Here is a 13535-nt window from a genome sequence, read left to right as displayed (position 1 = left end):
CTGGGAGCTGGGAACACATCTTTACTCAGTAACCTCTAAATTTAATTTGTTTAAAATTTAAAGGTCTGGGTCTTTAAGAAAGTGTGTGTTTGGTTTTAGGCTGGGCTCCAGTGCAGTTACATCTTTAGCCACAGAGTCATGGGGATGAAAAGTGTATGGAAAGAGTTTAGTAGTGACCTTTCTAATTCTTAGGCAGTCTCTCTGCTCCATTCCAATTTCTGCTCTTCCACCCCTGATCTTGGAGCCTCTCTAGAGCTCCACCAGGAGATGACACATACGTTCCTTTAGTACTTTTTGTTCTTGTGTTGGAGCTTCCTTTGCTCTTATTTATTCCTCAGCTCTGAAAAGATTTATTACCTTTTTTTTTTTGTATTATTTCATTATGGTAGAGTGGAAACGGAGAGGCAAACACATTTGCCCAGTCCCATCATTTTGAAATCCTGAGCCAGAGGTTCTTTTGACAACTTTAAGTATTTGCGATTTTAGGAATTGAAACAAACTTATTTAATGAGCGCATTATTGTTTCCCAAGTATTTATAGACTAGTTTGGAACACTTATAGAATGTGAAATTAATTGTAATGCTGAAATACACCATCTGTATATGAATAACTTGTGTTCTAAAAATAGGTGTAAAGCTTTATAGAGCAAGGACAGCAAAAGATACTCAAGAGTATTGTGAGGTGGTTCCAGGTATTGCCATTTGCCAGTATTTATTGCCAATAATTGATGATTGGGGCCAGAAGCAAGGTAACTCTGGCTCACATGATGTTGTTTGTATTGTAGAGTTGTTTCCTGATGTAACATTTGCTAATTTTAGGTTGTCTTCCTTGATATGACATTAAGATAAAAGCTCTACTACTTGTGGCTTACTAAAGAAAAGTACTATCAGTGGCTATATAGTTAGATTTAGGTTGAAATTTGTGCTTATTTCACAGTGAATGATAAAAGAATAATTTGCCATGTCTTCTAATAGAGTGAAAATTAATCTGTATGCAACATTATTTTTATTTCTTAATACATTTTGGGAAAGTTAATTGCAACTGTATGGTTCAGGGATTTAGTGCAAGAAGAAGAACAGTTGATGGAAGAAAAGAAAAAGAAAAAAGACGACAAGAAAAAGAAGGAAGCTGCTCAAAAGAAGGTAGTATATGTATAAACTATTTATATTAAGTAGTTTAAACATAAACTTTAAAAAAGTATTCTTACTGAATTTTTAAAAATTTGATTTAATGTTTTAACTTTAATGGAGTTTCATTAACATTTTATGTCTTAGACTATGTGTATATAGTAACTTGTCAAATGCATACAATTTAATTTAATGTATAGTTATTTAATCATGCCAGTAGTTTTTTCAAAGGTAAGTGCTTTGTGTAGGTCTTTATCTTTCTATTAGCTGTTGCTAGGTTTTCATAATTCGTCATTCTGTAAGTGAGAAGAGCATGGAATTGGTAGCTGCATAGAGGGGATTTGAAATCTGGCTCTCCCCCATGGCATGCAGGATGGTATGGCTGTAAACTTTATTTAGCCTCTCTAGGCCTCAGAAGTTTTTTATGTGATGTAAAATGAGAATTAAGTGAGATAATGTAGTACAAAACACAATAATACAGAATTGGAAATAAAGTAATACAGGAATATACTAATAAAGGAAATAGTAATGCACGTGATAGGAAATAAACTATTAATTTCCTTTTCACTTTTTATGTAGTATCTGAACTGATTTTTAAAATTTGCCATTTACATTAGGATATTTTAAATAAATCTAAGACATAATTTGTTGCAAAAGATCTCTAGCCAGTACATTGCCAGAAACTGTAACCTAATTGCAGAAAAATAAAAGATTATGTCCATAATTATAAAATTTTTTACAAATTAAAACTAAAGACTTAAGATGGATTAACTAAGCTGGCTCCCATTTCCAGTATCAAGGTTTCAAGGTGCTTAATGTGTTCCAAAAGACCCAGTGAAATTACTGTGCCATTTTTGTATTCTAATGACTTTAACATTTCTTAATAGGAAAAAACATAAAATACAAAACTGTTGTAGGTAGGGAACTGTTAAAGCACAGACAGAAGTGCTCAACTCTGCCTGAGACAGGGCAGGAGACAGGAAAATTTTTTTAGAACAGAAATTAACCAAGTGAAGGAGGAGCAGAATACAAAAGGATTCCAAGAGAATAACCTCAGAGGTAAGCATCCATAGCCTTGTGGTAAAGTATGGGTTTTGATGGGGAGAGGGCCAAGGGTAGAAATTTCAGCAGATGAGACTGGGGAGGTTGTCAGCTCTTATAGGGGTTTGGGTCATTGGGTTTACCTTGGCAAATTGTAAAACTGGATTGGAAGGGGTAGAAACTAGAAGCTGGAATATTGGTGAAAGGACTATTTTTAAAAATCCACAGAAGTTTTTAAAAGGATATGAAGGGAGAGGAACCTAGATTGACTGTTAGGTTCTAGACTGAATGACTCAGTACATTTTGGGAGCAGTTAACCAGGTTAGGGGATACACAGAGTGGTGAGAAGAGATGTATACCTGGTCCTCAAATAATGCGTTGATGAGATGTGGAAACTTAATTAATTCATGGTTATGTCAATTAGCCCATGGTAAATCCCAGAGTTCCCAGAACCTATCCAGGACATTAAGTGAAGATTTACTGTAATTTGGTTCTGGATGTGCTGAGTTTAGGGTGTGAACATCAAATCCTGGGGAGGGCAGAGGACAAAGCGCTGGGGAAGATTGACTCCAGTCTTAGACCTGTTGGTTGATCTCAGGAGTGACTAGAAAGAGAAGCATCAGTTAATTGTCATAGTTAGGGTTTGGAATAGGTTTCTGGTCCAGGTATCCTTGCTTTTGAAAGTTCACATTGTACCCCTTGGCTTCTGTGAAAGACCTACCTTAGTACTAGAGTTTTGGCACCAACATTTGACAGTGCCTTAGGCCTCTCTGTCAGAGGCTTGTTGATACGGGATGATCTTTGCAATATGATCAGTCTTTGCTCAGGATTTGTTACGAAAATGTTGTGTCCTCTCTAAGTCTTAAGGTTGGAGAAAGGCTTATCAGACTCTCTTCCATGGTGTGAAGGCCATTTATTTAATGAAAAGAATCTATAAGAAACTTGGGAGATTTACTGAGGAAGATACTTGGGTATACTTGACGAAGAATCAGTAGTTTGGCACGCATCTGAGTGTTGCATTAGGCCCTATTGATCCCTGCTTCTAAGATTTAGCTGGTAAGTCAGGATGTATATAAAATGGTTAGAGAAGAGGTCTAAGGTATAATACAATGAAACATTTATTTGGAATTGACCCTGTTTACTGAGGAAATTCTAAGAAAGGAGGATTCACTGGAATTTCTTCAAATCTTGTGTCTTTAAAATATGTAAAGTAAGTATAATTTTTAGGTCATAACATTACAAATTATGGCTGTAGTTGTTGAAGTTTATATTTTTCATATCCAATTTCTAAATCAACAAGTCAGTGTCTTTTAACACGTGAATGATGATTTTTGTGCCATTTGACTTCTCACCAGATCTTAAGTGACAGCTTTTCTTATTCTTTCCCACTACATCCCTGCCTCGCTGTATTACGGTTCTAGTCTCTTACTTAGCTCAGCCGTGTCCTAGAACCATCATCAGAGGCTTAAGATACGGGAAGTGTTTTCTTTTGCATTGGTTGGGTATTCTGTGTGTCCTATAGACACAGTAAGATCTAACATAAGAACAGTAAGAACACAACATAAAGGGCAGCTTAATACTTCTGATGTTAAATTTAGCAGGGTAGACTGCCACTTGCTATAAGACTTTTCTTCAAATTCTAAATAACCAGCTTACAACTGAATTTAAATACAACCCATTGGTGAAGTGAAGGCAGCTAGTATTTTTATAGGCTGTTACCAAAAAGCTTAAAAAAAAAAACAACAACTCTCAAGGTGGCACACTTACAGCCCATATGAAAGGTTTGAGTCACAGGAGTTTTAAGACAAGTTTCCTAGAGCTTGTCTATTGTAGGAGCAAGCAGGTGTATTTAGTAGGTGACAGACATCTACATAAGCCAGGTAGGCAGGCCTATTCTATAAATGGAAAACACTAAAGGAAACTCACTAAAGGAAAAACAATCTGCTTGTTTTATGTAATCTATACTTTTTAAAAATCTGTGTATTTCATGTCTGGATAAAGACTCAAAATACTACATGTTCCAACCCATTCATTGTGTGTGTGTGTGTATGTGTGTGTGTGTGTGTGACACCCACACATTAAAATTAGTTAAGTGACTAACCATGGTTTCATCAAGATGACAAAACTAGGAATCGAATTGAAATCTTGTAATTCCCTCAGCTGGTGCTTTTCCAGAGTTTAGTGCCATGGCTCTCTTCTTCTGATACAGAACCTTCTTATACTTTTGCTTTATTTTTCACAATCTAAAGGTGAACAGTAAAGCTGTAAATAATATATTATGGTAATTTTATAAGGGATGTAAAGGGTCTTTTTGCCATGAATTCAGAAAACAGTCTCTAGTAGCCACTGTAGTCTTTTAAGAAATTTAACTTCAGGCTATATTTTTATTTTAAATAAAAAACTAAGTAACACAACTCCTTGCATAAACAATCAGATATCAACAAGGCTCACTACAGTGTTTTTATTTGATTCTTTTTATTTTTGTCTTATTTAAATATTAATTTATTTAAATTCCTCTTTAAGGAAATATTATACAAAAATTACATGATTTTTATTATGTTTCAGCCCATACATCTCTAATGATTGAGGTCAGTAACTGGATGGCTTTGTTTAAATTTTTTTTTTTCAAAAGCCTTTTATTTCACATCTATGAAGCGTGACTATTAACTTACCTTCTGATTTAGAAAACTTAGACTTAGAAAGACTTAGAAAATAATTTGACATAAAATTGGGAATATAGTTTCTATACTTAAAAAGGGGGAATAATATAGTAGCAAGAGATTGTTGCCATAGATTTATATCTAAGTTCTGTTTTTAGAAGAAATTTTTAGAAGGAGTCTTGAGGGAATCCACTGAGGAGAAAAAAGGAGGTTGAGAAATAGGTTAATTATAGAGGGTATAATTTAGTGTAGCCTTTATTTTAAGCTTGTAATTGTAGTTCCTAGAAAGCATGAGGGAAGCAGCAGTACAAATTGGGATCTTTTTTTTTATTGAGACAGTTTCGTTACTGTGTTGAGCCAAAGGGACTTTTATGGGTTTTGTGGATTCAGATGTGCTAAGTTTGAGTTTAAATGAGACTTAAGTTGTAGAAAACCCCCTACTTCATTCTCTTTTGGAAATTTCAGTTTACCTTTCTTGCCTCCTGAAGACAATTTTGTTCTAAGACTAGAGATCATAGTCAGCAGTAGCAGTTTTTGGTTTTTGTTTTTTGTTTTGCCAGTAAGATAGATGATAATATAACCAGGTCTGGAGTGTTGCACTCATTTAGTGTGTCCCCTTACAGTCCTGCCCCTTATTTCAGCTTCCTACAGTCATGTGCCATATAATGACATTTGGGTCAACAACTGACTGCATATACAACAGTGGTCCTGTAAGACTGTTGAAAAATTCCTTTTACCTAGTGAGATGGTATGATTTATAGCACAATGTGTTACACTACTACCATTGTGTTACAATTTCCTCCAGTACCTCACTACAAGTAGCATGTGCTACATACAGGTTTGTAGTCTGCGAGCTATTGGGGAACAGAATTTGTCACCCCCAAATATGTCTCTTTGGCATAAGGATTCTTTTGGGCTGGTTAATTTTAAGAAACAGCAGATGTGGGAGAAACTCTGAAAACCAAGTAAAAGCTACCCTCTGTAAAAGACATTTACATTATAAGGGAAATTTTCATCTGTCAGGGTGTCTTCCTCCCTGTACCAGGAAGAGGGGATGATCTTATCTCTAGAAATCCTTATCAGTGCAGAAGATAATGACTTCTGTCTGTAGAACCACATTACCCTGGCTTACTTTGCTTTTCCTGGGAGCCTCCATAACTGAATCCTGCCAACCCCAACATCTTCCATCTTCAGCTGAAGGTGGTTTCTCAGGTTGTGTGTTTAGCTACTTTGGTGAGTTACCTAGTTTTCTTGAGTGTCTCCCATATATATAGAAAGTATGTGTTATTAAACCTTTTTGTTTTCCTTCTGTTAATCTGTCTTTTATTACAGGGATGTCTTGGTTAAGAACCCAGAATAGTAGAGGGAAAGTTATTTTTCCTCTCCTATGGAGTAGTAGATTATATTGAGTTGGCCAAAAAAGTCCATTACTTTTTTTCCCTACGATGGCTCTGGTAGTGCTTAGTTGTCTTTAACTTCATTCGAAACAGTTTTGTTAGATTGTATTGTGACAGCTGTCATATTAGCATGCACTTAAAAACACTTACCAAAATTGGTAAATATTTGTACAGCCATTTTAATATTGAAGACGTAAGAAGATAAGCAATGTTTTTGGCGTATCATGCTTTATTATTTCAAGAAAGGTAAAAACACAACTGAAATGCAAACAGAGATTTATGCAGTGTGTGGAGAAGGTGCTGTGACTGATCGAACGGGTCAAAAGTGGTTTGAGCCCTTTCTAGTGTTGCTCAGTGGATTGAGCACCGACCTGCTAACCAAAGGGTTGCTGGTTTGGTTCCCACTCAGGGCACATGCCTGGGTTGTGGGCCAGGTCTTCAGTAGGGATCGCGTGAGAGGCAATCACACATGGATGTTTCTCTACCTTTCTCCCACCCTTCCCCTCTGTCTAAAAATAAATAAATAAAATCTTTTTTTAAAAGTGGTCTGCAGAGTTTCTTGGTACTACAGACATTTTGGTCAAATATTTCTTTGCTGTGGGGCTATCGTATGCACTGGAAGGTATTTAACAGCACCCCTGCCCTCTACCCACTGGAAGCGAATGGCAGGAGATAGCTGACATACTCAAAATATCCAAATCAATAAAGTTATTGGTGAAAATGAAAAATGTGTCTTTTATTTTACAGAAAAAACAATGGACTTTTTGGCCAACCTAATACCATACAACCTAAGTGTGCAATAGGCTGTACCATCTAGGTGTGTATTAGTGACTCTGATCACACAACCCTATCACCTCACAGTACACACAGGTGTGTCCAACCTTTTGGCATCTCTGAGCCATACTGGAAAAAGGAGAGTTGTCTTGGGCCACACATTAAATACACAAACACTAATGAAAACTGATGAGCAAAAAAAAGGTTTTAAGTAAATTTACAATTTTGTGTTGGGCCATAGTCATAGCCATCCTGGGCTGCACGCAGCCTATGGGCCACAGGTTGGACACTTCTGTAGCACAGGTCTCAGAATGGATCCCCATTGTTAAGCAGACTATAGTACCCTGACTGTATTCTATTTTTTCTTTTTAAACTCATTTTTATGCAGCAGACCTGGGTTCTAAACTGGTTGTTGCTTATTAAGAAATCATGAAAAAGCCTTCCTGGCCATAATTTAAAACAGGTGAATTTAACTATTAATTCCTTATTCTAATACCTAGCACTGTTAAGACATTGTAAATAATAGAAAAAGGAAAAAAAAAAAAGCAAGATTTGGGGAACTGGAAGGGAGTTTGAGTCAGGTTATTTGCAAATGAGCCAAAGTCCAGGCTGGTGAGGTGATAGCAGCAGTAGTACTGATTATCTTTTGAATGTTCTCTCTATGCCAGATACTGTCCTGAGCATGTATTATATGAGTTAAATCATTTTACCCTGACTACCACAGTAGGTAGGTGTTTTTGTTCTTGCCTTATAGATGAGGAGACCAAGCTTTAGAGAAGTTAACTGATTTTGACCAAGGTCACACAGTGTAGGCAATGGTGTCAGGACTCAAAACCAGTCTAGCTTCAGGCTCTCACCTATTAACCACTAAGTGTGCATAGGGGTGGAGGAATTGGGACACTCGGTGCAGAGCCCGACAGAAAGTAAGTTCCTAGCATGCTATGTCTGCCACCTGTTCGATGCCTTCACTAATGAATTGAGATGATTGTGATAATTGCTTGTGAAATCACAGCTTAGGTTTGTTTGTTCAAGGAAAAAATGTACTCAAAATGGAAATCATTCTGCTTCTAGACTTCTCAGAATTCTTTAATTCTATGACACAAGAGGATCTATAGAACAATATCTCACATTTAATAGAATTGTGCATTTTTCCACAAAAGATGTTTTTATATTTTACTTGAGCCTCACAATAGCCCCAAAAGGTAAGCAGTACAGATTTTTTCCTGTACATTTGAGGAATTAGGAAACTGAGATCAGAAAGTTTAAATAACAGGGTCATTTAAAAGCAAAACAAGAAAGACTTGAAGTTAATATATTTTATGTAACCCACTATATAACTAAAACATTACTGTTTTAATGTCTAATCAGTATAAAATATTAATATTTCCCTTTTTAATACTAAATAATAGAAATCTGTGTATTTTATAGGTATTGATTTGGACTAGCTATATTTTTCAGTGGTCAGCAGCCACATACAAATAGTGGCTACCAATTTGAACAGTGCAGACAAACACTCTTAAATTTAGTTTGAGTAATGTGCTAGGTCCTGGACCAACCCACAAAAACCTATTTTAATGAAATGGAACTCTGTCAGTTCTATTTCTCCTAGTCAGTTAGGAGCTTCTGGATTCTATTACATTTATTCACTGTATTAGTGATCTGATGGGCAAACATCTTCAGGTGTCTCTTTAGTGCCATTCTCTTTACGTGACAGCAGACTGGATGAGATTGAACAAAATGAAGTTTTCTCAAAGATGTTGCAGAGTAGGAATTTAGTAATATGGACATGGTTCTATGTATTGTAACTTAGTTTTCTTTGGAAGACACAGTAGAGTTTAAAAAAAAGATTTTTAACTTGTAAAATAAATTTTATGCTGTTTTTGTTTCAGAAAATTACATATGTTATTATCTGATGTGACACTTCTAATATTTCAAAGTATTCATATGAGGGGGGATCCAAAAAAGCAGGAGTTTATTATAAAAAAATTGTGTATTCTTATATGTTTAAAGTGAAGTCACCTTCAGAGTACTCTCCATTTGGTGGTGAGTACTTTTTTTTTTTTTCACTTTTTTTCCCCCACTGCTCCAAACAGTTTTTGAGCTCATTGATTTTGATGCCTTTTAGTGCTTCTGCCTTTTTTGTTGGTTGGTTGGTTTCACCTCTTCCACATCAGCAAAATGTTTCTCTTTGAGGATTCTTTTTCATCCAGGAAAACAAAAAAAGTTGTTTGGGGCAAAATTCGGTGAATAGGGAGAGCGGGGGTCATTCCAGTTTTTTGTCCAAAAACTGTTGAACACTCTGCACAGTATGGGCAGGTGTGCTCATTAATCACCCATGGTGAAGTGGGCAAATGCATTGAAAGAGTCTTCAGGAAAAATTCACTGAAGCTGAACACAGCCTCTCACAACACCACCAGCTGGTACACTGATACAGATAGGTTCCTAGAACACTCACCTAGTCAGGGGAGCCTGTACTACAAGAGGCCTGTCCTCCAGAAGATAATTCCATTTTTGTTTTTTTGGGCCCCCCCCCATATATCACATTCTAATAAGATTGTTTTACTACTATTAGATTTTTAGAACAATTTCTCCAGAAATAAATTAAGTGTTCAAGCTATTTGACTAGTCCTTCCATCAATTTCTTAAAAACACTTGCCACATAAAAGAAAAGATGGGCCTCCATTGTTTAACATACCATTAGTGCTCTAAAAGTTGGTAAAGCACTTCAGTGCTTACATTGACTCTGGCTTTCTGGGGAAAGATCGCTTGGTGTACCTTCAGTATTAGGGTAATTGCCACATAGCTCTTTACCATATAGCTCTATAAGGATATAATTAAACATTGGTGTTTTCAGTAACAATAATTTTATGTGACTAAGCAAAATGAATTATCAGGGCTCATGTCAGACCGTTAAGAAATGCTTTATCTTCAGTGGAAACAATTCCTGGTTATCAAATACAATTATTTAGTCTTTCCTTGACCCCCTGCCTGTCTCTGTATCTTTTATTTATAGAACTCTCATACAGTTGGTTTTAATTAAAAAGTTAATTTTTGCTGTGGTCTCTGTCTGTAATCAGTTTCTCCTTTTGAGACCCCACGAGGCAGCTCTACTGTCCTAGGCCCTTCTCCCTGTTGTGTCACAGACAGTGGAAATAGGGACTGGCATGGAGGGCAGGGCTCATGACCATGTGAGTTTACCTTCTGAATGTGGTAATTTTGATAAATTATCAGATGTGTCAGAAGTTGTGTATGTTTGATAATTTTTCCTAATCACAAATACTTAAATTTAACTATATTTAACTGTAACAGCAGCCTAATTATTACTAATTTGGCTATAGTGGCTGTCTGCAGCTTTTCTTCCAGAAAACTTAATTAATTTTTTTATCATTTGAAACAGGAACTTTTGAAGCCATTTAAACATGTGCAAAACTCATTAGATCCAGTAATGGACAGGTGACAATTACATACAAATCATTTAAAAACTAAATTATGAGAAACTATAGTCCAATTTTTTTATTGTACATTGTCATGCAGTGTCTTCTCTGCACTGTATCTACAAAAGCATTTAAAAAAATTATTACTAAGCCCTGGCTGGCGTAGCTCAGTGGATTGAGCGCGGGCTGGGAACCAAAGTGTCCCAGGTTCGATTCCCAGCCAGGGTACATTCCTGGGTTGCAGGCCATAACCCCCAGCAACCGCACATTGATGTCTCTCTCTCTCTCTGTTTCTCCCTCCCTCTCTCTCTCTCTCTCTCCCCCCCTTCCTTCCCTCCCTAAAAATAAATAAATAAAATCTTTTAAAAAAAAATTAAAAAAAAATTATTACTAAACATTGTAACAGGGACAGTTGGGCACACCTATGGGAAAAGTATGCTTTCTTTGCATATCTTTTCCTATATAGTTCATCTAAATGACAAATTTTTTATTTAATAGAAGTGTATATGTATTATGTAATAGTAATCTATGAGCATTTTATCATAACAACCCATTTCTTTCAGTTTCATATTTACATTGTTTTTTGTTTGTTTGTTTGTTTTTAGGCCCCTGAACAAAAAATCAAAGGTACGTTGTTTAAAGCTACTTTTTATTTTATTTTTTCATTAAAGCAAGGTTGTTGATATGCATTTTTATTCACCTCTAGGGTGGGAGAGAAATGAGAATAAAAGGAAAGGGGTGGAGAGACTTCTTCAGTGACACCACATTGGAGTCATCCTTTGGGGTTCATGCTCTTACCGTGGTGTATATTACACTTTTAGAATATACTGCCTCAGGACCTATTTTACAACTGTTGTCTCTGAAGAGGAACACCACCCCTTAACAAACTCCCTTGATTTAAATGTTTGAGCATAGGTACCTTTCCTTCAGTCTTCCATCAAAAGTCTTATCTGGGGTTACCTCTAGGATTCATCCCATTCCTTGCTTTATTCCTTGTTCTCTGTATACTGTTACTCCCCCACTCTTTCCTGTAGGCAGAGAGTGACAACCACTCTATATTATCACTGAAGATAGTAGATTACTAACCTATAGTCATTGCACCAGGTTGAATAGCTCCCACTACATAGCAAGCAAAAGACTTCAGGGAGGTAAGGTAGGAGGAACTGAATTCCTCTCAGATCCTAAATCAGGAATTATTCACCCTTCTAGGAGTTCACTACCTGGTAATGAAACGTGTAGGGCTCTCAGATGCTGAACTTGTTAGACCTAAAGATTTTTATTTTGAGCTGTATCAAAAGTGCAATCTCTGCACTGGCTTGATAAAAATAGTCATTTGTGCCTATTTTAATTTGGTCAGCATTGGCAAAGGTAACAATTGTATAAGAATGAACAAGAACATTTGTAACTTATGTTTTACTAGAGAAAACGGCAATAGAAGGACATGCCCAAGCACAGTATAATATGATGTGATTTAGTTAAAGTAAAAATTGTCAAGACATTGTGTTGGAGACTAGAGGGGTGATAATTACATTAACACGAGGTAAAGAAGGCCTCTTGAGGAAAACCTTGAGATTATGAATCTTAAATGGTGAAACAGCCAGTCCCCCCAAAAAGAGAATGCAATGGCAGAGGGATCAGCATGGTGAAGGCACAGAGATGGGAAATAATGTGATGTTGTATGTGCTGGTGGAATTTCTAGAACATTAAATACTCATTGACAGGTAGACAGGTAGAAGGGTTTCTCTGATGAGATAGGTAGCAGTCAGGTCAAAGAAGGCCTCATATCCTGTATGTACTAAGGAGATGGGACTTTTATTTTTATAGACAATTAGGAGCCACTGAAGAGTGTAAGTAGAGGAGTGGTGTGGTTTGGTTTTTATTCCTTTTTTAAAACTATCAATCAGTGTATATGGCTGAAAGATGGAGCTGAGAAAAGCAAGGCACTCTGAGCATAGGAGTCAGGTAGATGAGATGAGGGAATATTTAGAGTGACTATAGAGGTATTGGGGAAAGTGGCAGAATATAGGCCTGAAGGTAGACAGATTGGAGGACTTATTCTGATGAGAGAGTAGAGAGCCAGCAAAGGTTACTGCACTTAGAGGTAGTTATAAGCTGTGCTTTAGGAACATTTCTTTGTCAGTAGTTATCAGTGTCACCAATAGAAGCAGTACCAGAGACAGTAGAGAAGGAGTAGAGAGGGTGATTAAGATTTGAGTTACATATACAGAAGTCACTTCAAAATGCATTATGTTGTTTTGCCAGCTCCTTTACTCACTTCATCCTTCCTTTGGTGGCAGCTGTCTTCATAATTGGTCATGTAAAGGTAGAAGATGGATGACAGATACATGAGATAATCAAGAACGGGTGAGATTAGAAGAGGGATTGAAGGTCATATATATATGCATTTGACCTTGGATGTCTAAGAATGTTACAGGGATGTGAAATGATGTCTGAAAGAATGTTGTCACATTAATTTAGTAGGAGTGTGAGCAAATTTTCTTAAAACTCTACTTTCCTCATACCACTCCCCTATATAAGAATGTTAAGTTGTCCCTTGCTTTATGCTTCAAGACCAGATTCCTCTAGTTGGCTCCCATGGTCTAACCAACCTTTTTTCCATCACTCCCTTATACTTTTCAGAGTCTTCTCTCTTTCATGTTCACTTCTGTTTCTGTTTTTGTTTTTTGTTGTTTTTTTTTTTCCAATTCAACTTCTCAGCCAAGGATGCCTTTCAGCATTTCCAACCCTCTTAGAGCTTATCTTCTAATGGATCACCCCAACTGCCATTGACCCCACCCTCTTCGATTTCTTCGGATGTGATGATATGTCTTAATTTGGGGTACTTGATTATATTCTTTTATAGAGTTTTGACTGAGTATCCAATGGATATTTGTTTCTCCAACACAACCTTTGAGTACCTGTTGGCTTATATCCTTTCCAAAAATGTCATCCTTTAAGATCCATACATCAAATATGAACAGATTTGAGTCTTCTGAGAATGTTAGGCTGAGTATACAAAAATCGCTTCAAAATGCATTATGATATGTTTTGCCAGCACTTCACTCACTCCATCCTTACTTTGGTGGCAGCTGCATTCATAAT

General features: G+C 36.5%; 1 protein-coding gene across 1 annotated transcript in view; it reads left to right on the top strand.

Annotated features, from left to right (window-relative positions):
• The window catches only part of TNRC6A (trinucleotide repeat containing adaptor 6A), a 99396-nt gene that overhangs the window by 22737 nt on the left and 63124 nt on the right, over nucleotides 1–13535 (top strand). The window contains 2 exon segments of the mRNA XM_036021371.1: nucleotides 1055–1142; nucleotides 11039–11060. Of these exon segments, the coding sequence (XP_035877264.1) occupies nucleotides 1055–1142; nucleotides 11039–11060 (110 nt within the window).

The sequence above is a fragment of the Phyllostomus discolor genome, chromosome 3 (assembly GCF_004126475.2).
Source record: "Phyllostomus discolor isolate MPI-MPIP mPhyDis1 chromosome 3, mPhyDis1.pri.v3, whole genome shotgun sequence".
Lineage (NCBI taxonomy): Eukaryota > Metazoa > Chordata > Mammalia > Chiroptera > Phyllostomidae > Phyllostomus > Phyllostomus discolor.
Note: the sequence above shows the minus strand (reverse complement) of the source record. Positions and strands in the feature narration are given on the sequence as shown.